At 43.2% G+C, this 24,053-nt stretch overlaps 1 protein-coding gene and 1 pseudogene across 3 annotated transcripts in view; both read left to right on the forward strand.

Moving 5' to 3' along the window:
* The first annotated feature begins 436 nt into the window (after window positions 1–436).
* EML4 (EMAP like 4) overlaps window positions 437–24,053 on the forward strand; it is a 174,651-nt gene continuing 151,034 nt past the window's right edge. For all 3 annotated transcript variants that reach the window (XM_062209337.1, XM_062209338.1, XM_062209339.1), the window contains exon 1: window positions 437–718. In XM_062209337.1, coding sequence (XP_062065321.1) covers window positions 694–718 — 25 coding nt within the window. In that variant the 5' untranslated portion in view covers window positions 437–693. The remainder of the gene's footprint in view (window positions 719–24,053) is intronic.
* On the forward strand, window positions 2,334–22,091 carry LOC133772945 (complement component 1 Q subcomponent-binding protein, mitochondrial-like; annotated as a pseudogene).

Here is a 24,053-nt window from a genome sequence, read left to right on the forward strand (position 1 = left end):
AGAACTCGGGGGAAGAAGCGATCCCTCCTCTCTCTTGGTTCCCTCTTTAGTGTCCTTGTAGGACAGAAGGGGTGGCCATCTCCTGAGAAGGGTTCCAGACTTGGACTCTGCAGGCTCCCCAAGGGCTTTGAGGGAGCAATTCCCCCCCACCCACGCACTTGAATATCCCAGGATACAATATAATATAAGCTACCCCTTACCCCCACTCATTCCGAGCCAGCTTGAAGACCGAGGTCTTTGGGCCTTCAGAACGCCCAGCGCGCAAGCGCAGTCCCCGGCCCGGCAGACTCGGAGGCCGCGCCAAGGTGAGAGTGAAGGGTCGAAAAGACTCCGCCCCCGTACCGTCACGTGGGAGGCGGAGTCGGAAGCGTGACGGCGTGCGCGGGGGGCGGTGCTATCGCTGCGCGCGGGCGCGGGGGCGGGGCGCGGCGCGGCTCTCGCGGCTGCTGCCTGGGAGAGAGGCCGGGCAGGAGGTGCAGCGGCGCGGCTCTCAACCTGACGGGGAAGTGCCCCGGCGGTGGCCGCTGAGAGTACCCCGAGGCGGACGGACCGACGAACGACGGAGGTGGGGGCCAGGAGCCGAGTCGGGCGGCCCAGAGAGCGAGCGGGTCAGGCTCAGCGTCGGCCGCTCTGTCGGTCCGCTGAATGAAGTGCCCGCCCCGCTGAGCCCCGATCCCGGCGCTTTCCCGCAAGATGGACGGTTTCGCCGGCAGCCTCGGTGAGTGCGGCCGGAGAGTCTTGAGTCTCCTGCTCAGGGTGGGAACCTCGTGCCCTCCACACACAGCCCAGGCCCTGCGCTCCACCCCGCCCCTCGGTGTGGCCGTAGTTCCCGGCACATGTTCCCCTTCGAGGCTGCCCCCCCCACCGGCTCCGGTGGACCGAGGGCCCCTCCCCCATGCCCAGCCCTCCTCGGGGCTAGACCCTCCTTTCTTCCCAGAGCCCCCTTCAGTGCGGGGCTCTCCTTCCTCCCGAGGGAGCCCCTTCGCCCCTTAGAGAGGCCCCCAGTAGCCGGTGCAGCCCTCCCCATATACTTAGGGCCCCTTCCCCCCACAGACCCCTTCTCAGGGTTTGCCAAAGACTTCTTCAAATCCAGACTCTTCTTCGGAGGCAGCATTCCACTCCGTCTCTACATACCGCGCTCTCTCTTTCCGGGTGGGAACAGCCCTTACTCTCAGGCTCCCATTTCGGGTAGGGGACTCTTCCCTCGCACCCCCACCCCACCCCCAATTCCCTCTTTGGGAACGGCCTCCCTCCCCTCGATCTCCACGTTAAATTTGGAGACTTCTTTCAAGTATTCCTTAGGGGAACTGACCACTTCCCTTCACACCCCCTCTGCCTCCCTGAACGTCTTGCAGCAGTGCAGAGACCAGAAGCACTGAAGCATCTTTTGCTCCACAGGGGAAAGGAAGAGGTGCATCCGTGTCGGGGGACCCTCTTAAGAGTGAAAGCAGAAGTGTTTTCTGGCCCCGCGTGCATGCTGGGGAGAAGGCATCCGGCCCCACGAATCCATAGGAAAGGGGGCCTCTGTCAGGGAAAGGATTCTCCATTTTTGGAATATGTTGTCTTTGTGGAATGAAGAAAGGGAAGAGGTTATTAAGTGGCAGAAGTGTCTTTTTCGGTGTTCCCTGTTACCCTAATGAAGGTGGTTAATTTTGTGCTGGCGCGGGGAATCAACTCCAGGCTGGTGCTCAGTGCTGTAGAACCTGTGTCTGGAATTACTATTCTTTGAGGCCCTGGAATCTGGTTACTGTAAAGATTTAGCTTAACTGTTAAGATGGTGAGAGGAACAGTTTCTGCTTTGGCTGATATTGCAGTTTTGTGATACCTGTTCCGGGATTTGTAGTCTGAGTATTTTACGAGGGGATAGAAGTCTTTCTGTTGCATTTTTTGGTAATAAAGCCCTCGTTGGTTAATGTTCATGGATCAGTCAATGATCTGGCCATAGGGCATACTTTTAATCTGTTCAGATAACGTTGGGATTAGGTGGATGTTTTCAAATCTAACTTAAAAGAGTAGGTGGAAAAGCAGTTGGCTCATTTAAGGTATTAAGTAGAATCAATGGTTTTGGTCCTGACTTGGAAATAAAAAAAAATGCTATTAAAGTGCTTTGAGGGTGGAATCCTAAAATAGGAGGCAACTGAGTGTCACTGTTGCCTCCTCAAAGGCACCTGTTGCCCATTGTCTAACCTCTGATGTTTCGTAATGCCTTACATAGTGAGGTGGTTTCATTCTTGGGCTCCTATTTGGAGAGGATCAACTTTTCATTGGTTGCTTTTTAGTCTCAAACCTGGTTTTACTCAGTAGTTCATATTGGACTGAAAGACTTGTCCTATATGTCCACTAAAGAGGTGATCATATATGAGGTAAAAAACTGAGTGCTTTGGGGGAGATGTCTGAGGCTGTGTTAACTGTACTGCATTGGCTCTACAACCTGTAAGATTGTTGGGATTACTGCTTACTTTTACTTTTCTTCTATTGGTTCTGAGGACTTCTAGAAGGTTCACTGAAGCTTCAACTTCTGTATGTGTTTTTTTTTCTTTCACCAATTAATAAACTTTCTTAAGTTTATTTTAAAACAGTGGATATGCCTTATTAATTAACTTTATTCCTTCTTAACCAATTCATGTGGTGTTAATAAGAGACTGAAAAATGAAGATGAATTGAAGTTGAGGACCCTCTTATTTTATAAAGAGCCTTGTAGCTTACCTTAATGTTGGATATTTTTTGTTTGTTGTTTGATGCCATCCTTTGGGTGGTACCTGATGAACCTTTTCCTTCCTTTAGATAATGATGTAGATCAGAAGCAGGAGAGATAGGCCTCTCCCTAAAGACAGGGAAGGAAATGGTTCCTGACAGTATTTCTAGAACTGCTGCTAAGGAAGATACTTCTTAGCAGAAGCTCTGTGCTTTCTCTTTCTGTCCCCCTAGTCAGAGTAAAACTAGGCCCCAACTTAATTGAAACCTTAAAGGGTTGGGGTGGGGGATGGGTAGTGCTGGTATATTTTACTGGTAGCCTTTAAGCCGAGCTTTGCTCAGCTCTTGCCAAATTGCTTGTTTCTGTTCCCTGCACTTCATTACTCTAGAGCTTAGGGTTACGTTGATCTTTATTTTACCATCGAGAAAGCCATGACTATAAAGGCAAGCACTTGTACTGTAGTAGTGTTTAAAAACTTTTTTTAACCAAGCAGGAATTCAAAACATGTGAAGTTCTTCTGGGGTTAGAAGTATTGAAAGCATTTATTCTCAAGGAAGTGTACGTGTGGATCTCCTTTGATATACTAGAAGTGTTCTTGAAAAATTGTAAGAAAACTACATTTTTATAAGCAGAAAAATAGAGTGCTTGATAAATAGCGATTCTAGAAAAGTTGATTATTTAAGTTAATCTTATGGTGAATAATTTTGTAAAGTGAGAAGCTTAAAATTCAAACTGTAACCTTGATTATTGAGTGCTTAGATAAGGAAACCAGTGTATTAAATATATTTTATAAGATGCCTAATGGCAGTTAGGAGTAAATGTAGTGTTTTTTTAAAAATCACAGTAAGGAATGTTAGGTGATTGGCTGTTTTATAAATGCCACATTGAAGTTAGATATGTGTATTATTTTGTTTTATGTAAAAACAACTGAAGGATTCTTTTAATCTCTGCAGCTAATGAGCTACTGGCAACTTTGCTGGCAGGTGCTTGTACTCTGGAATTTCCCTTAAGTATATCTTTTAGCTCACAAATTATGGTAATTTCAAAGGACAGTGCTTTGGAGATAATTTTTTTAAACTTACTGGGAGAAAGTACCCCAAATTATTTTGATGTCTTGTATTCAAATCATTACATACATAAACACACACAAAATGTCTATGTAGTGTGTGCATATATATTTATTTTTAATTTTTTGAGAGAGAGGCGGAAAGAGAAAGAAAGGCAAGTGTTGGGGGCACTCCCCCATCCCCTGATTGACTCTTCAGGAACCCACAATGTTAAAAAACTCAGTCCAGATTTCATGTGGGTGGTCTAGACCCAACTACCTGAGCCATCACCTTCTGCCTTCCAGAGTCTGCATTAGCAGGAACTTGGAATCAGCAGCAGGGCTGGGACTTGAGCCCAGGCATGGGACACAGGATCTTAATCATTATCTTAACTGATAGGCTAAATGCCTGTCTTATACAGTTTATGGTAAATCTCAGATCTATGTGCAAAAATTGGAAGCTATTGAGATAGCTTTTCTTAGTGATTTTCCCAAGTTGGAGGTTGGGGACATTTCATACTTTATTTAGCATTTGTTTTTCGTAATAACAGTTTTAATTTTAAGATTGTTATGTTAGAATTAGCCTAGAAGTTAATCAATGTTTACACATTAAAGAAAGTATATACTGGGAAGTGTACTGTGGCTTAGTGGGTAAAGCTGCCAACAGCAGGATCCCATATGGATGCTGGTCCAGCAGTCCCAGCTGCTCGGCTTCTGGTCCAGCTCCCTGCTTATGTGCCTAGGAAAGCAGTGGAGAATGGCCCAAGTGCTTGGACGCCTGCATCCATGTGGGAGAGCATGAGGAAGCTCCTGACTCCTGCCATTGGTCTGGCCCAACTCTTGGCGTTGGGGCATGAACTAGCATCCAAATGAAAGATTTCTCTGTCTCTTCCTCTCTCTGTAACTCTGCCTTTCAAATAAAAAAAAATAATAATAACAAAGAAAGCATATACTAACAATATCATCTTTTTATGCCTCAAAAATTAAAATACAAATTTTTTTTCCAAGGAAAATTGGAATAAATGAAATTATTGGATTAGTATCTATAAGAAACAACATTTTGAGTATAAATATAAATAAATAGTAGCAGTATGCTTCAATATATGACATTTTAAGAAAACAATGTTTTTAATATCACAATATTAGAACTGTGATAATTTAGAAGATCTGTTTTATTTATTTGAAAGGCAGAGTGACAGAAACAAAGAGGTCTTTCATCTACTGGTTCACTCCCCAAATGGCTGCAAGGCCAGGGCTGGGCCAGGCCAGAATTGGAGCAGCCAGGACTTGAACCAGTGCTTCAACTTGGGATACTGGTGTTGCAGGTAAGCCACTGTGCCACAACACCAGCCCTAGAGTTGATTTATTTGTTATTTATTTGAAAAGCAAAGAGAACTATAATTTCTTACCACACATATAGTTTTGCTTACTTGCAGGAATAATGCAATATGTGAATTTTCAGTATTAATCTAGTCTAAAGCATTCCTTAAAATATTCACATGAAAATGTTTCTCCTGTAAAAACATCTTGAGGAGAGGTTTTTCTTAAACAACTTTTAATTTCTTACTGGTTGACTCTTAAAAGGTTCAAAGTAGGCTTAAGTTGCCTAAGATGACATGAGTGGTAAGTAACTCTTAGAGAGTACACAGTCTATAGCAAGGATTAGCTTGAGCATTTTTTTTCTTTTAAGATTTATTATTTATCTGAAAAGCAGAGTTGGGGCGGGGGGAGAACACACTTCTCCATTTGCTGGTTCACTCCCCAAATGGCTGCAACTGCTGGGGCTATGCCATGCCCAACCTGAGAGCCTGGAGCTTCCTCTGGGTCTTCCTGGGGAGTACAGGGGCCCAAGCACTTGGGCTGTCTTCTGTTGCTTTTCCAGGTACTTTTGCAGGGTGCTAGTTCAGAAGTGCAGCAGCCATGTGGGATGCTGGCATCACAGGCAGTGGCTTAACCTGCTATACCACAACACTGGCCCTTAACTTGAACATTTCTTTCTTTAAAAAGATTTATTTATTTATTTGAAAGGCAAAGTTACAGAAGCAGAAACAGAGGTCTTCCATCCGCTAGTTCACTCCCAAAATGGCCGTTGTGGCAGGAGCTGGGCCGATCCGAAGATAGGAGCCAGGAGTTCCTGGCTTCAGATTGGCCCAGTTCTGGCCATTGAGGCTATTTGGGAAATGAACCAGCAGATGGAAGACCTTTCTTTCTGTCTCTCCTCTGTCTGTAACTCTACTTCTCAAATAAATAAAATATTTTTGAAAAATAAAGAGGTTATTTGTTTGATAAATAGCATAGCATTTAGAAACAGTTCTGTCCCATTTTTGGTATTTTACTTAGACTTGATAAAAAAAATGAGTAAATGCCTATTTAAAAGTTGACAGTAAGCTCTACAAAGCAAGAAGCATGTCTTTTTTTTTTTTTTTTTTTTTTTTTTTGACAGGCAGAGTTAGAGACAGAGAGAAAGGTCTTCCTTCTGTTGGTTCACCCCCCAAATGGCTGCTATGGCCGTACGCTGCGCCGATCTGAAGCAAGGAGCCAGGGGCATTCTCCTGGTCTCTCATGCGGGTGCAGGGCCCAAGCACTTGGGCCAATCTCCACTGCCTTGTTGGGCCACAGCAGAGAGCTAGACTGGAAGAGAAGCAACCGGGACAGAACTGGCACCCCAACCAGGACTAGAACCCAGAGTACCGGCACTGCAGTTGGAGGATTAGCCTAGTGAGCCACAGTGCTGGCCAGAAGCATGTCTCTTATTTGTCCTTCCCATAAGGACAACCAAGCACAGTACTGGTCCATGAAAGTATTAGGTTGCATGCGTGTTAAGAAATGTTCAAGGGGCCGGTGCTATTTTAAGCCGCTGCCTGTAGTATCAACATCCCATATGGGTGCTGGTTCAAGTCCCAGCTGCTCCACTTCCCGTCCACTTCACTACTAACGGCCTGGGACAACAGAAGATGGCCCAAGTACTTGGACCTCTGCACTCGCATGGGAGACTCGGAAGAAGCTCCTGGCTTCATATCAGCGCAGCTCTGACCGTTGTGGCCAGTTGGAGAGTGAATCAGCGGATGGAAGACTCTCTCTCTCTGCCTCTCCTTCTCTCTGTGAAACTCTGACTTTCAAGTAAAATAAATAAATCTTTAAAGAAGAGAGAGGAGAGGCAGAGAGAGAGAGAGCGAGGTCTTCCATCTGATGGTTCACTCCCCAATTGTCTACAATGGCCGGCGCTGCACAGATCCTAAGCCAGGAGCCAGGTATCCCATTCAGGTGCAGGGGCCCAAGGATTTGTTCCATCTTCTGCTGTTTTCCCAGGCCACAGCAGAGAGCTGAGTAGGAAGTGGAGCAGCCGCATCTTGAACCAGTACTTCAGGCCAGGGCGTTAACCTGCTGTGCCACAGTGCTGGCCCCACCTTTTAACTATTTTTGCCTAGTTTTTTTTTTTTTTTTTGACAGGCAGAGTGGATAGTGAGAGAGAGACAGAGAGAAAGGTCTTCCTTTTTGCCGTTGGTTCACCCTCCAGTGGCTGCTGCGGCCAGCGCATCGCGTTGATCCGAAGCCAGGAGCCAGGTGCTTCTCCTGGTCTCCCATGTGGGTGCAGGGCCCAAAGACTTGGGCCATCCTCTACTGCCTTCCCGGGCCATAGCAGAGAGCTGGCCTGGAAGAGGGGCAACCGGGATAGAATCCGGGGCCCCGACCGGGACTAGAACCCAGTGTGCTGGTGCCGCAAGGTGGAGGATTAGCCTGTTAAGCCACAGCGCCGGCCTTGCCTAGTTTTTTAATAGTTAAAGTCATACCATACACATAATTTTGCATTCTGTTTTCTTTTTATTGGATACCAGCTTTTTTTTTGAACTTTTACTCAGATTTTTTTTTTTTTATAGTGTTAAATGTTCTTTTCCCTACTCCATAACTCCATTATTGACTCTTTATAACTGACTGGTATATCAAATCTAACACATGAATCTAAATGCATCTTCCAAGTTAGCTTGTTTTCCTTATTTCTGACTGTCAGTCAACCTTGAAATCCCTGAACCATTTGATTCCTCGCCACTTTTACTTATTACGTTTAAATCTCTTCTAAGACTTGTCAATTCTTGTCACCTTTTCTCATCCCTTACTTTCCTTTTCCACTATCATCGTTCAAATACTTATAATTCTGTGCCTGGCTTATTGAATAGCCTCAAGAATCTCCACCTGTCTAGTTTATTTTGTACAGGGCCCTCAGATTAATCTTCCTAAAGCCGAGCTTCGATTGTGCCATTCACCCTGTCTGCTTGCTCTATGACCTTGCTAACAAAATAAATTCAGACACCTTAGCCTCATTCTCAAGTCCTCTGTTAGCTCTTTGTATTGTCTTTCAGTATGTTCTGGTGAGAAGGACTTCTATCTTGTTCCCCAGATTAGGTTGCCACTTTTCGTCCTTGTGATTATTTTTATTAGCCTTCAAGGCCCAACTCAAACATTGTTTCCTTTGTAAAAATTCATCCTTATTCACTTCCGTTGTTCCTAGGCCAAAGTATTCACCCTTGAACACTTGATAGGAACACTTTTAAGAGCATTTACCACAGAATAACTTTTTCTGTAGTGACAAGGTAGAAGTAATTATTACTTGTTATAACTGTTTCCGTAAGGCAAATATAAACTTGTTAAAAGCTGAAACTCTCAAGTGTCTTTGAAATGAAACAGTTGAGATTTCATGATCCATTAAGATTTGGAGGAAAAAAGTTGGAATTAGTAGGTAATTGGTAATAAAATAAGCTTCACTTTCACATACGTGTCATTTTGTAATTTTGGACATTGAAGACCAAAAAATAATGCATAATCACAGAATAAGTAAAAGTTATTTTAAAATTTAAGCAACTTTTTTTTTTTTAATTTCACCCGGAATGAGTGAAAATGGTTCCAACTTTATTGGGAATCTGATAAAGAATTCTGTGTCAATTTCTGAGTAGGGTTTTCAAGTACAACTCATATGCATAACGTATTTAATGGATTTTGAAATCAGTTTAGTAGTGGTCAGAACCAACATTAGAAAGGAGAAGAGGTTGATGCCACGGCTCACTTGGCTAATCCTCCGCCTGTGGTGCCGGCACCTCAGGTTCTAGTCCCGGTTGGGGCGCTGGATTCTGTCCTGGTTGCTCCTCTTCCAGTCTAGCTCTCTGCTGTGGCCCGGTAGTGCAGTGGAGGACGGCCCAAGTGCTTGGGCCCTGCACCCGCATGGGAGACCAGGAGAAGCACTTGGCTCCTGGCTTCGGATCAGCGAGATGCGCCGGCCGCAGCGGCCATTGGAGAGTGAACCAACGGCAAAAAGGAAGACCTTTCTCTCTCTTTCTCTCTCTCTCTCTCTCTCTCTCTAACTCTGCCTGTCAAAAAATAAATAAAATAAAATAAAAATAAAAAAAAAAGAAAGGAGAAAAAATATAATAGTGCTCTTCCTTATAAAATATGATGCTTTTTGAAGCTTTTAATTTCAGCTATATGTGTATTTTCTTCAGTTAGCTGTATATAGTTTCTTTCTGTGGGTCATAATCACATGAAATAGTTTTAGTAGATAATTCCTATCTTTGAGAGACTAAGTGAGAAGGTTAACATATATGAAAACGTTTAAGTAATCAGAAATTACAGTGAACTGTATATCATGTCTTTGAAAAATAGAATCTGAATGTAATGATTAGAAAATGGTCAATACCAATTTCATTAAGAAGATTTATATGTATATATATAGAGAGAGTTTTAGAATCAGTGTAATTCAGACAGATTCAGTATGTATAATGTGGCGTTATAAAATTGTTAGAATAGGGTATGATATTTACTTTGCAAAAGATTCTTTGTTTTGAAAGAGGATTTATAGTATTCTTTTAGTTTTTGTGATATACTTGTCTATGTCTTGACTGGTTCCTTACTTCTTTATTAGCTATTTAAAATCTACTCAGGCTTTAAGGCATGGCTCAAGTAACCCTTCCCCCCACGCTGTTCCTCATCTATTCCTGCACTCTCAAACCATTGCATTATAGTGCTCCTCGATTGGAGGAGAGAGTGCTTATCCCTAAGGGATCTGGGAGTGTAGCCAAAAGTTGAAGTCTATTTAACTTTAAAATTCATATGGTTACTCATATGAATAATTCATATATTATTTTGCAATCACAATTTGGCCTGGTTCAGACAGGAATCATCAATATAAGGGAATATTTGATGTAGAGCAGAAAGTATACATGGTTTTAAATTTCCTCCTATATACAAGAGAACTCAAAGTTCATGGAAAATCTTTCTTAAATTAAAAAAAATAAATACTATTTGAGAGTCAGATTGATTGATTCTCCAAATGCCTGCCTAGGCCTGGGCTGGATTGGGGTTTGGGGGTGCCTGGCTGAAGCTGGAGCAGGGAACTCAGTCTTCCTTATGGGTGACAGGAGCCCAATCACTTGTGCTATCACTACTGTCTCCTAGGTTCTGCATTAGCAGGAAACTTGAGTCCGGAGCTAGAGCCAGGTATTGAACTCAGGTGCTCAGATCTGGGATGTGGATGTCTTTCATTTATTATCATCATTAAAAATTTTAAACAGCGGCCTGCGCCTCGGCTCACTAGGCTAATCCTCCGCCTGCAGCGCCGGTACTTTGGGTTCTAGTCCCGGTCGGGGCGCCGGATTCTGTCCCAGTTGCCCCTCTTCCAGGCCAGCTCTCTGCTGTGGCCCAGGAGAGCAGTGGAGGATGGCCCAAGTCTTTGGGCCCTGCACCCGCATGGGAGACCAGGAGGAAGCTCCTGGCTTCAGATCGGCGCAGCGCGCTGGCTGTAGCAGCCATTTGGGGGGTGAACCAAGGCAAAGGAAGACCTTTCTCTCTGTCTCTCTCACTGTCTAACTCTGCCTGTCAAAACAAAAGAAAACAAAAAACACAAATTTTAAACAGCTACATAAGAACTGTACATATTTATAGTGTGCCATGTGGGGTTTTAATGCATGTATACATTGTTTTTTGTTTTTTGTTTTTTTTTTACAGACAGAGTGGACAATGAGAGAGAGAGAGAAAGAAAGGTCTTTCTTTGCCATTGGTTCACCCTCCAATGGCCGCTGCGGCGGGTGCACTGCGCTGATCCAATGGCAGGAGCCAGGTGCTTCTCCTGGTCTCCCATGGGGTGCAGGGCCCAAGCACTTGGGCCATCCTCCACTGCCCTCCCGGGCCACAGCAGAGAGCTGGCCTGGAAGAGGAGCAACCGGGACAGAATCCGGCGCCCCAACCAGGACTAGAACCTGGTGTGCCTGCGCTGCAGGTGGAGGATTAGCCTATTGAGCCACGGCGCCGGCCGCATGTATACATTAACTGGCATCTTAACTACTAGGCAAAATAGTTGTCCCTCACATTATCTTTCATTCCTTTTTTTTTTTTTGACAGGCAGAGTGGACAGAGAGAGACAGAGAGAAAGGTCTTCCTTTTTGCCGTTGGTTCACCCTCCAATGGCCACCGCGGCTGGCGCGCTGCGGCCAGCGCACCGTACTGATCCGATGGCAGGAACCAGGTGCTTATCCTGGTCTCCCATGGGGTGCAGGGCCCAAGGACTCGGGCCATCCTCCACTGCACTCCCTGGCCACAGCAGAGAGCTGGCCTGGAAGAGGGGCAACCGGGACAGAATCCGGTGCCCTGACCGGGACTAGAACCCGGTGTGCCGGCGCCACAAGGCGGAGGATTAGCCTAGTGAGCCGCGGCACCGGCCCTTTCATTCCTTTTTTTAGGAACTTTAAAATCATTTTTTAAAAAAAGATTTATTGGCCGACGCTGTGGCTTAACAGACTAATCCTCCGCCTTGCGGCGCCGGCACACTGGGTTGTAGTCCCGGTTGGGGTGCTGGATTCTATCCCAGTTGCCCCTCTTCCAGGCCAGCTCTCTGCTATGGCCCGGGAAGGCAGTGGAGGATGGCCCAAGTGCTTGGGCCTTGCACCCGCATGGGAGACAGGAGAAGCACCTGGCTCCTGGCTTCGGATCAGCACGATGCACCGGCCGCAGCGGCCATTGGAGGGTGAACCAACGGCAAAAAGGAAGACCTTTCTCTCTGTCTCTCTCTCTCTCACTATCCACTCTGCCTGTCAATAAATAAATAAATAAATAAATAAAAGATTTATTTATTTGAAAGGCAGAGAGAGAAAGAGATCTTCCGTCTTCTGGGTCACTCCTCAGATGAATGCAACATCTAGAGTTGAGCCACACTGAAGCCAGGATCTAGGAACTCCATGTAGGTCTCCCACATGAGTAGCAGGACCCCAAGCATTTGGGCCATCATCTGCCATCTTCCCAGGTGCATTAGTAGGAATCTGAATTGGAAGCAGAGCAGTTAGGACTTGAACCAGCACTCTAGTATCTTAAACTTGCACTCTAGTATGTGATACCAAGGTTGTAAGTGGTGGCTTAACCCAGTGCTCCACACCAGCCCCTTTCCAGGAAGGTTTTGACGTCTTCACAGATTGGTTATATGTTGTAAGGAAAAAAAAGAAAAAAACTGTTAACTCTGAATATAGTAGTGAAATCAGACAACACCTTGAATGTGAAATGAAAATAAGTAACACCAGTGGATGCTGTGTGCTTCAAGATATGATGCCCTGAGGAGGACACATCACTTTTATTTTCTAGCCATAAATGTTTTACCTGAGTCTAATCATGAAGAAACTTGGAACTCCAAATGAGGAATATCCCTTTTTTTAAAAATATGGAGGTGCTATATTTTTTATTTGAGAGAGAGAGAGAGAGATCTCTATCCTCTGGTTCACTCTCCCAAATTTCTGCAATAGCTAGAGTTGATCCAGGCTAAAGCCAGGAGTGAGAACTCAGTTTGGAACTCCCACATAGTTGATAGGCACCCAAGTATTTGAACCATCATCCACTCTCAGAATGTGCATTAGCAGGAAAATGGAATGGACAGTGGAGCTGAGACAGGCCCTTTGATATGAGATGCAGGTGTCCTTGGTGGTATTTTAACTGAACTGCTAAGCCAAATCTCTGCCCTCCACCCCGTGTGTGTGTGTGTGTGTGTGTATGTGTTTATGTACTTTAATGCTAATATTATAAAAACAAAAAAGGGTTGTGAAAATGTTGTAGATTAAAGGAGACTAGAGATATAGTATAATTAATTGTAATACTTGATTCTAGACTGGATCTTTTATATATATGTGTGTGTGTGTGTGTGTATTTATGTATTCATTTGAAAAGGAGAATGACAGAGAACCTCCATCCACTGATTCACTTCCCAAATGCCTGCAACGGCTGAGCTGGGCCAGGCCAAAATTAGGAAGCATATGGTTCTCCCACTTGGATGTCAGGAACCCAAGTACTTGAGTCGTTGTCTGCTGCCTCCCAAGGTGCATTAACAGGAGGCTGCATTAGAAGCAGAGGCAGGACTTGATCCCAGGCACAACATTCTCCCCTAGACTGGACCCTGTATTGGAGGAAGAATACTATTAAGGATATTGATAGACGTTGCAAAATCAGAATATGCATGGAAGATAAAAGTGTTAATGTTAAACTTACTGAAGTGAATAATTATCCTAAATTTATGTAAGATAATTATTTTAAAAAGATTTATTTATTTATTTGAAAGGCAGAGTTACAGATGCAGAGGCAGAGAGAGAGGTCTTCCATCTGCTGATTCACTCCCTAAATTGCTGCAGTGGCTAGAGTTGGGCTGATCTGAAGCCAGGAGCCAGAAGCTTCCTCTAGGGTCTCCCACGTGGCTGCAGGGGCCCAAGGACTTGGGCCATCTTCTGCTGCCTTCCCAGGCCATCAGCAGGGAACTGGATTGGAAGAGTAGCAGCCCAGATTTGAACCAGTTCCCATATGGCATGCCGGCACCACAGGCGGTGGCTTTACTCACTATTCTACAGCGCTGGCCCCAAGATAATATTTTTAGTTTTATGAAATACATATTGAAATTAGGGATACAAAGCCATGATGAATGTAACTTTTTAATTTTTTTTAAAGATTTATTTGCTTATTTGAAAGAGTTAGAGGAAGAGACAGATCCTCCATCTACTGGTTCACCCCCCAAATGGCTGCAACAGCCAGGGCTAGGCCAGCCCAAAGCCAGGAGCCAGGAGCTTCTTCTAGGTTTCCCAAGTGGGTAGCCAGGGGTCCAGACACCTGGGCCGTCTTCCGCTGCCTTTCCCTGGGCACTTGCAGGGAGCTAGGTCAGAAGTGGAGCAGCTAAGACATGAACTAGTGCCCCATATAGGATGCTGGCTTCGCAGGTGGCAACTCTGCCTGCTACACAATACTGGCCCCTGTAACTAACTTTTTTTTTTTTTTAAAGATTTATTTATTTATTTGAAGGCAGAGTTACAGAGAGGCAGAGAGAGAGAAGTCCTCCATTCACTGGTTCACTCCACAGTTGGCTGCAACAGCCGGAGCTGAGCCGATCTGAAGCCAGGAGCCTCCTCCAGGTCTCCCACGTGGGTGCAGGGGCCCAAGGTCTTGGCATCTTCCACTGCTTTACCAGGCCACAGCAGAGAGCTGGATCGGAAGTGGAGCTGCCAGGACTCAAACCAGCGGCCACATGGGGTGCCGGCACTGCAGGTGGCGACTTTACCTGCCACGCCACAGCACTGGCCTCCCTGTAACTTATTCTTAAAGGGTGCCTAAAAAAGTGTAATATCTGGGCTGGCACTGTGACACAACAGCAGGTTAAGCCACAGTCTACAGTGCCAGTATCCCAATATGTGCATTGGTTCAAGTCCTGGCTGCTACACCTCTGATTTAGCTCCCTGCTAATGTGCCTGGGAAAGCAATGGAAGCTGGCTGAGTCCTTGGGCCTCTGACCCATGTGGGAGACCTGGAAGAAGCTCCGTGCTCCTGGCTTTGGCCTGGCCCAGCTCTGCCATTGCGACCATCTGGGGAGGGAACCATTGGGTGGAAGATTTTTCTCTCTCTCTGTCTCTCTGACTCATTCAAAAAAATAAATAAATCTTTAAAAAATGTAATATTGATATTGTTTTTTTGTTTATTTGAAAGGTAGATAGAGACAGAGATCTCTGCTCTGCCATGCCTGCAATAATCGTTGCTGGACCAGGCCAAAACCAGTAGCTGAGAACTCAGTCCAGGTCTCCCATGTGGGTGACAGGGACCCAAGTACTTGAGCCATCATTGGCTGCCTACCAGGGTGGGCATTAGAGAAGCTGAAATCAAGAGCAAAGCTGAAACTCTAACCTAGGCATTCCAATATGGGATATGGGTGTTCTAAGAAGGAGAGAGGGTTACATTTCATCTGCTGGTTCACTCCCAAGATGGCCGTGACGGCTGGGCCAGGCAAAAGCCAGGAGCCCAGAGGTTCTTCCGGTCTCCCACATGGGTTCAGGGGCCCAGCACCTGTGTCATCTTCTGCCGCTTTTCTCAGGCATATTAGCAGGGAGCAGGATCTGAAGTGGAGCAGCCGGAACTCACACCCATGTGGGATGCCAGCACTATAGGTGAAGGCTTAATCTCCTATGCCACAGGTCCAACCCCCTTGCATGTTTTTTTATATATGCAAATATATAGTTACACACATGTATATATTTATGTATAGACATATATGTATATATAGAGAGTGGGAGGGTGCCTGCATGTGTGCAAATAAAACATGGGTAAAAGGTTTACAACAGGTAAATTTGGTAAAAGCGGTATGAGTGTTAATTGCACACTTTTTTTTTTTTTTGAGGATTTATTTATTGTTTGAAAGCAGAGTAACAGAGAGGGAGAGAGATCTTTCATCCACTTGTTCACTCTTCAAATGCCAGCAACAACTAGGCCAGACTGAAGCCAGAAGCTAGGAACTCAATCCGGACCTTCAGTGTGGGTGATAGGAATCCAAGTACTTAGGCCATCATTTGCTGCCTCTCAAGTACATTAGCAGGAAGCTAGAGTGGAAAAGGAATTGAAACTCTATCCCAGGCACTCCAGTGTGGGATGTGGGCATCCCAAGTGGTGGCTTCACCTTTTGCACCGCAATGTCCATCCCTGTACTGTTCTTGTTTTTGCACCTTTTCTGTGACCTTGAAATTATTTTTAAATAAATTTCTTCTAACAGTATGAAGTTTGCATTATACTCCATAATGCAGCTATAAAAATATAGAATTATTCTATCTCCCAGAAAATTCCACAGCACCATTAAGATAAATCTAAGGGTAAATCATCTGGCTTCCTTTTCTTTTCCCAGGCCTTAATTTGAGAAACATGTCTCTGGGCCAGAGGCAGCTGTGGTTCAGACTTAGCTGACAGACATGTTTGACTCTTTTGAGTGTTTTTAAAATTAGGAAATTTCACATAAAAACCTGAATCTTTGATTTCTATTGAAAAGTTGATTTTTATGTATTTGCTATATTTCTGTCTGCCATAGATACTAGGTTTTTTGTGTTCGCATTTTCCCATTTTTGGTCTGTGGAAGCATCTTCAAATTAGCTCCTGATTCCTGACCTTAGGGATATTCCTTGCTTTCTGATTCTCAAGATGTTCTAGACTTACTTTTTTTTTTTTTTTAATTTATTTATTTGAATGAGTTACAGAGAGGGAGAGAGATTTTTCCATCTGTTGGTTCACTCCCTAAATGGCTGGGCTGATCTGAAATCAGGAACCAGGAGCTTCTTATGGGTCTCCAATGTGGGTGCAGGGGCCCAAGCACATGAGACATCTTCTGTTTCTCCAGGCCATAAGTAGACAGCTGGATTGGAAGAGAAGCTGAGACTTGAACCAGCGGCCATTTGAGATGCCGGCACTGCAGGCTGCTGCTTTACCTGCTATGTCATAGCACCAGCCTGTAGACATATCTTTTATGCTATCCACTTTAGTCTTGTAGTCAGCTATTTTTCTGGCAAGTCATGGCTCCTTTTAGCAAGAAATGGTATTCTAGGTACTATAATGCAATTACAAAGGATTGGTTAGTGTTTATTGTCTTGCTGGTCTTTGAATTTCATATTTTAAAATTCTGGCTTTTTTTATTTGAGAGGTAGAGAAACAGAAAAAGAAAAAACATATGCCTATCTACTGGGTCACTCCACAGATGCCTGCAATGGGGCTGGGCTTGGACTGAAACTGGAAGCTGGGAATGCCATTCAGGTTTCCCAGGAACCTAATTACTTATGTCACCACTGCTTCCCAGAGTCTTCATTGATACGGCTTTCTGTTTCCCAATTTTAAATCTTCTGTGGTCTGGGGAATCAGATAGCAAAGCTTGTTTGACTTAAATAAGGATTTTTTTGAATCTCATGAAGAACCCAGAAATCGCAACCAATAAATATTGAAAAAATATAGTTCTGTCATTGTCACATAGTGGTTAAAGCCACTGCTTGTGATGCTGGCATTCCATATGGGTACCAGTTCAAGTCCTGGCTGCTCCACTTCCTGTCCAGTTCTCTGTTAATGTGTCTGAGAAAACAGTGGAGATGACCCAAGTGCTTGGCCCCTGCTACCCATGTGGGAGACCTGGAAGAAGCTCTTGGCTTCGGCCTGGCCTACCCCTTGGCCATTGTGATCATCTGGGGAGTGAACCAGTGGATGGAAGATCTCTATCTCCCCCTCTTTCTCTGTAACTCTGACTTTCAAAGAAATAAATACATCTTTTAAAAATTTGTATGTATTTGAAAGGTGGGAGACAGAGTGACTGAGCTTCCATCCGCAAGTTCACTTCCTGAATATCAGCAACAGCTGGGGCTGGGCCAGATTGAAGCCAGGAGTCCAGCGCTCAGTCTGGGTCTCTCATGTGTGTGGCATGGGCCTGAGTACTTGAGTAATTACCTGCTTCTTCCTAGGGTGCCCATTAACAGGAAGCTGGAATTGGAAGTGGAGATGGTATCCTGGGGCTTGAACCTAGGCACTCCAAAATGTGGACTATCCACTCTGAGTTCCAAATGCCTGCCCTGAGATCACCTTTTTTGAAGACTCCATATATAAGTGAGGTCATGTGATTCTTGTCTTATGCCTGGCTTATTTCACTGAACATAATGACCTCCAGTTCTTTCCATGTTGTTGGAAATGACATCCTTTTAATGGCTGAGTACCAGATTCTCTATATTCATTCATTAGTGAATAAATACTTAGGTTGTTTCCACTTTTTAGCTATTGTGAATAGTGTAAACATGGGAGTGTAGAGATCTCTGACATTGATTTAATTTCCCTTGGAGATATATATATATATATATATATATATATATCTCCAGTGGTATGATGGCTAGATCATATGATAGTTCTATTTTTAGTTTTCAGAGGAGCTTCCATACTGTTTTCACAATGGCTATACTAATTTACATCCCCACCAACAGTGTACAGGGTTCCCTTTTCTCCATGTCCTATCCAGAATTTGTTGTCTTTTGGTAATAACCAGTCTAACTGAAGTGAGGGGGTATCTCATTGTGGTTTTGATTTGCATATTCCTGATAATTAGTGATGCTGAGCATTTTTTCATGTACCTGTTGGTCATTTGTATGTCTTCCTCTGAGACATGTTTAGATCTAGTGCCCATTTTTAAATTGGATTATTTGTTCTTATGTGTGTGTGTTTTGTTTTCCTATTGAGTTGAATTCCTTATATATTCTAGTTATTAACCCCTTGTCAGAGATATAACTTGCAAATATTTTCTCCCATTCTGTGGGTTGCCTCTTTACTCTGACGATGGCTTCCTTTTTGTGCGGAAGCTCTTTAGTAACTTCCTATTTTAAAACAGAGCTATTCACTACTAGTATCAGACAGTTCCTTAAATCATATTTGACTTGACTCTTGGCATGCTGACTTAGAATTGAAAATCTTATGCTGATCTTTAAGTTACATTTCAGAGCAAATGACAAATTTTTTTTTGCATTTTTCTTTGAGCGATTTGTCCCAGAAAAGTGTCATAATTGACTTCTGTTGATGTGTGAGAGATTCTTTGTCTTAAAAAACTTTGAAGGATATCTTATTTTAAGTTTAGTTGGGGCATAGCCTTTGACTGCTTTGAGTACCTGTTGGCATTTGTTTTTTCTTTAAATTTTCTCCAGTTATGATTGATGTGGATATATTTATGGCACAAACAATGATTCCTTTTTTTGGGGGATCTATTAATGTGGATTATTTGAGATAAAATATTGAGGAACAAAGTTTAGAGATGGTTAGAAAGATAATCAATATTTGACTTCTTTTTAAAAATGATTTCTTTTTGAGAAATAGTTCCCATCCTTCAGTTTACTCCTTAAATGCCCACATTGGACAGGCCTCAGTAGAGCCAAACCTGGGAGCCTAAAGCTCAATATGATTCTTTCACAGGGGCTGTGGGAACCCAGTTATTTGAGCCATCACTTCTGCCACCCAGGGTTCACATTAGCAGAAAATTGGATCAGGAGTGGGAGACAGGTATCAAACCCAGATTCTCTGATATGGGATTGCAGATGTCAACTGCTAGACCAAATATCCACCCCCTTTTTGAAGTTTTTGATAAGAATGTTTGTGAAGAGGAATTAATGATTACGAAGTGAAACTTCATATCTTTGTTCATTAGATCATTCTGTAAGGGAGCTGAGGTTATGGATTTGAGACTTATATAGGCCCCTTTTAGAGAAAATTCATTTGAGAGGCAGAAGCACAGAGAGAGAGAGAGAAAGAGCTTCTATCTGCTAGTTTATATTACAAATACATACTTAAAATGGCCAGGGTCAAAGCTGGAAGCAGGCATTCAATCCGGGTCTCCCATACAGGTGGCAGGAATCCAGTCACTTGAGTCAGCACTGCTTGCCTCCTAGGGTATTCAACCCATGTGCTCCTATGTGACTGTCTTAACTAGCATCTTTTTTTTGTTTAAGATTTTTTTATTTGAAAGTCAGAGTTGGAGAGGGGGAGTTAGAGACACAGAGAGAAATCTTCCATTCGCTAGTTCACTCTCCAGATGGTGGCAATAGCTGGGGCTGGGCCTGGCCGGGGCCAGGAGCTTCTTCCAGGTCTCCCACATAGGTGGAAGGATCTCAAACACTTGGGCTATTTTTGCTGCTTTCTCAGGCCATTGCCAGAAAGCTAGATGGGAAGTGGAGCAGCAGGGACAAGAACCGGTGCCCATATGGGATGCTGGTGTGGCAGGCAGCAGCTTTACCCACTGTGCCACAACACCAGCCCCATAACTAATATCTTAACTACTAGGCCAAATGCCTGCCCCTGTGAATTTTTTTTTTTTTTTTAACTTTATTTGAGAGATGGGGAGAGAGGGAGGGATCCCTGTCCCATCTGCTGGTTTATTCCCTAAATGCCTGGGACCTAGACACTCAATCCAAGTCTCCCATGTAGATGGCAGAAACCCAATCACTTGAACCATCACCCCTTGTCTCCCAAGGTTTGCATTAGCAAGAAGCTGGAGGTGGGTATCAAACCTAAGCACTTTGATAAGGGACAAGAGTGTCTTAAGTGCTAGGCCAACACCTACCATTCGCTTTTTTTGATTCCTTGTTGTAGATTGTTTCATTAAGAAGATTGATTTTGATTGGTTTCTGTGATTTCACCCTGTACCTGCAGAGAAATTGGTAAATAAGACAATCAAAACCCTGCTCTCATGAGACTTATAATTCTATGGGAATTTAGGCAGTATTTATTCAGGAAATATTTGTTGAATGCCTGGTATGTGCTCAGTACTCTTCCAGCTATAAACAAGTCCTTTATGGAGCTTATAATGTAGGCTTTTAAAACACAGAGTAATGAGAATTGTGATGGTGAAATATAGAAAGCTTTGGGAATATGAAAGGTTATTTTAATCCTCTGCTGTCGATCTTTTTCTGCAAATGTAATGTCTGGTTAGGATTTAATCAGAAAAATTGAGTCAGGTTGCACTGGCCCTCCTAACTATTGGAAACCCTCCTTCCCTACTCTTAAACACCTGAGAAAGATACAAACTACTGGTAGAGCTCACTTTGGTTGCAGTTTTTTTTTTTTTTTTTTTTTTTTGCCTAGGGGGACATCATCAGCAATGCCTTCTAGGTGTTTATTTGATTTAAGGCAGTGAATTCAGGGACTTTTATCTGTTTAAGTGTTACTTTTCTGTGATACTTTTTTTATGCTTTTTTGAGTATGAACCTTATGATTGCCATAAGAAATAATTATTACCATTGTCATTTACGGTCTGTGTTTTAAAATATTTGATTCATGTGAATAAATTAGAAAAGAAGTAAGACGCTAAGCTAAGGTTTCAGGAACTGTTTCAGATATTTTATAAAAGTTAATTATAACTTCCTAAGAACCACAGTAGTCTTAATTTCAGCTTTAAGATTACTCTCAAAGGTAATTGTTAAATAGCTTGACTAAAACTGAACCTATTATTATGCCTTTTATTTGGGGATGATGATTGTAGCACACATTGAGCATCCCTGATGAGAAATGCTTTGAAACCCAAAACTTTTAAGCAGTGACATAAGGCTCAAAAGTTTCATATTTCATAATAGCTTGGATTTCAGGTTTGAGATGCTCAAACAGTAAAGTTTATGCAGATACTCTAAAATCAAAAAAACTCCAAAATGAAAAACAATTCTGGTCCTAAACATTCCTGATAAAGCATACGCAATCTGTTAATAGCTTTTTGATGACTGAAATTAACTCCCAGAATGAAAATAGAATAATTTAACAAGTATTTGTTAAGCAAATGCTACATGTGAAAGCATTGTTTTCATTAGGGAATCTCAGTGAATGATACAAAAATCCTGACTGTCTTGAAGCTTGTAGTAAGGGGAGTTAGCCAATAAAAAATTTTCATTAAATGGTTTCTTCTTAGGAGGCCAGTGACTCCTGTATAAATATTAATGTCTGCATTGTCCATTATAAACACATTATCCTTTCTTCTTAGAATAGATGTTGGTGATATAACTTGTGTGGGGTTTTGGTTGTGTCAGATAAGCTTAGAGAAGCATAATCTTTGTGTCTGGAGGTTGGGAACTGGAAGTAAAAGGGACAGAAGCTAAATTGGTGTGAAGTGTCTTGCTAAATAAAACATTATCGTCACTTTCAACATTAACAATAACATCCTGCCAACATTTGATGGTCAAGAGAAGCCTCACAAGGGAAGTTGAGGAAAGGATCCTGAGTTGGCATCAGCTCCCAGTTTCATGGTTGAAGTTAGAGTGATGTCAAGAAGGCTCTTGTACTAGATTGTCACTATCCAGAAGACGAGGTTGGAGAAGATGAGGGAGCTCAGGACATTTCCTGTGAAGGAAGTTAGCTTGGCAACTACTGGCAAGTCTGAGTGGGAGGGCACATGTTCTCTATTTTGGGGCTTGTATGGACCGCCTAATGGATTTGCTAGCAGACCAAGGGGTGGACAGTAGTTTTGTGGATGAATTGGTGGAGCATCAGGAGTATATTACTTTCCTTGAGGACCTCAAAAGTTTTGTCAAAAGCCAGTAAAGCAGGGACACAGAAAACTTAATTCTATGCCAGTGTACAAAACCTGCTCTGACACCAGACACACTTGATTTGAGATGGTTATCATTCTAATATCATGGAAAAGAATAGCAAATTTAAAGTATTGCTATTGCCCTCTCGCTTATCATAGTTTTTTTTTTTGTTTGTTTGTTTGTTTGTTTTTTTGACAGGCAGAGTGGACAGTGAGAGAGATAGAGAGAAAGGTCTTCCTTTTGCCTTGGTTCACCCTCCAATGGCCGCTGTGGCCGGCGCACCGGCACACCGTGCTGATCTAAAGGCAGGAGCCAGGTGCTTATCCTGGTCTCCCATGGGGTGCAGGGTCTAAGCACTTGGGCCATCCTCCACTGCACTCCTGGGCCACAGCAGAGAGCTGGCCTGGAAGAGGGGCAACCGGATCAGAATCTGGCGCCCCAACTGGGACTAGAACCCAGGGTTCCGGCGCCGCAGGTGGAGGATTAGCCTAGTGAACTGCGGCGCCAGCCATGGTTTTCTTTTGTACAAACATTATTTCTAGATTCTTGTATAACATACAGTTATGGACAATAAAATTGGTTTATCTCCTCCAAAACAAACAAACAAAAACAAACAAAAAAAAAAACCAGAAAGGAAAGTAAACTTGCAGGTACAAGACAGACAGACCTTTACAGCACTGATGTCTGTGTTAGGGCTATTTTATCATCATGCATCTTAGTCACTGTATCTGATTTTATAATAGGTTTTTGGATTATATACATATTTTCTTAGGCTTCCATTCTGTTTCTTCCATTTTTTTGTTTTATCATTCATATTTAAGGTTTTTCTGTTTACTAAACTAATATATTTGGGCATGTATTTCATTTCAGTTTTAATATAGAATTCTTCTTATAGAAGAATTTCACCAGACTTCAATGAAATCTAATTTATTTTTCAGGTTAATTACTGTACATCACTGTTTGTCAATCAGGACCCCATTCAGTTACTAGGGAGAATTTCTGTGATGCTGTGGAGATCTTCCAACAGCTGTTTGTGGGTGGTGGAGATGTTAGAGGCAAACAGTGGGTTGTATGACCAGGATGAGGTCACCTCTTCACCTTCTGGCCCTCTTTGCTTCCGGACCTTAACACCTACTTTGGTACTTAAGCTGTTTGCTGTACTATGAAGAGTTGTTTAGAAGTAGCGCTTAGAAGATTATGTTAGATGTTTTTGGATGAGACTCTTGGGCATGACTATGTGACAGTGATGATAAAAGAGTGGTTTACTTTGAAAATGATTGATGTCGTTTTTCAGTGTTCTGACTCACTTTAAGCAGTTGTTTTAATGCTTCTAATCTCTCAGCATTTGATTTCATTGCATTCTCACTTAACCTGCATATGGCCATGAGATTATTCTAAGATACCATTTTTATTTTCACTCCCCAGTTTTTAAAAACTTTTACTCATTTCAGTTTACTGAGATAAAACTTTAGCTTGATATCCAAGCTGTCCTACCACTTGGCTGCAGCTTGTTCAATCTAGCGCTTTACTACTTACTCTTTTTTGAATCTTATGTGGATTCTTAAACTATCTCTTTTCTTGCTTTGTTTTCTCGATACCTTGTTTCTTCTTAACTCATTATTTAGTTAATTTATTTCCTTTCTCTTTCTAATTCCCATTTATCTAGAATCAGTTTTGACCATTTCAGTCCACAGGGATATCCCTCTCCCTGCTTTTCTGAATTTTTTTTTTTTTTTTTTTTTTTTTTTTGACAGGCAGAGTGGACAGTGAGAGAGAGAGACAGAGAGAAAGGTCTTCCTTTGCCATTGGTTCACCCTCCAATGGCCGCCACGGCTGGCGTGCTGCAGCCGGCGCACCGCGCTGATCCAATGGCAGGAGCCAGGTGCTTATCCTGGTCTCCCATGGGGTGCGGGGCCCAAGCACTTGAGCCATCCTCCACTGCACTCCCTGGCCACAGCAGAGAGCTGGCCTG

This window comes from Lepus europaeus, chromosome 13 (genome assembly GCF_033115175.1).
Source record: "Lepus europaeus isolate LE1 chromosome 13, mLepTim1.pri, whole genome shotgun sequence".
NCBI lineage: Eukaryota > Metazoa > Chordata > Mammalia > Lagomorpha > Leporidae > Lepus > Lepus europaeus.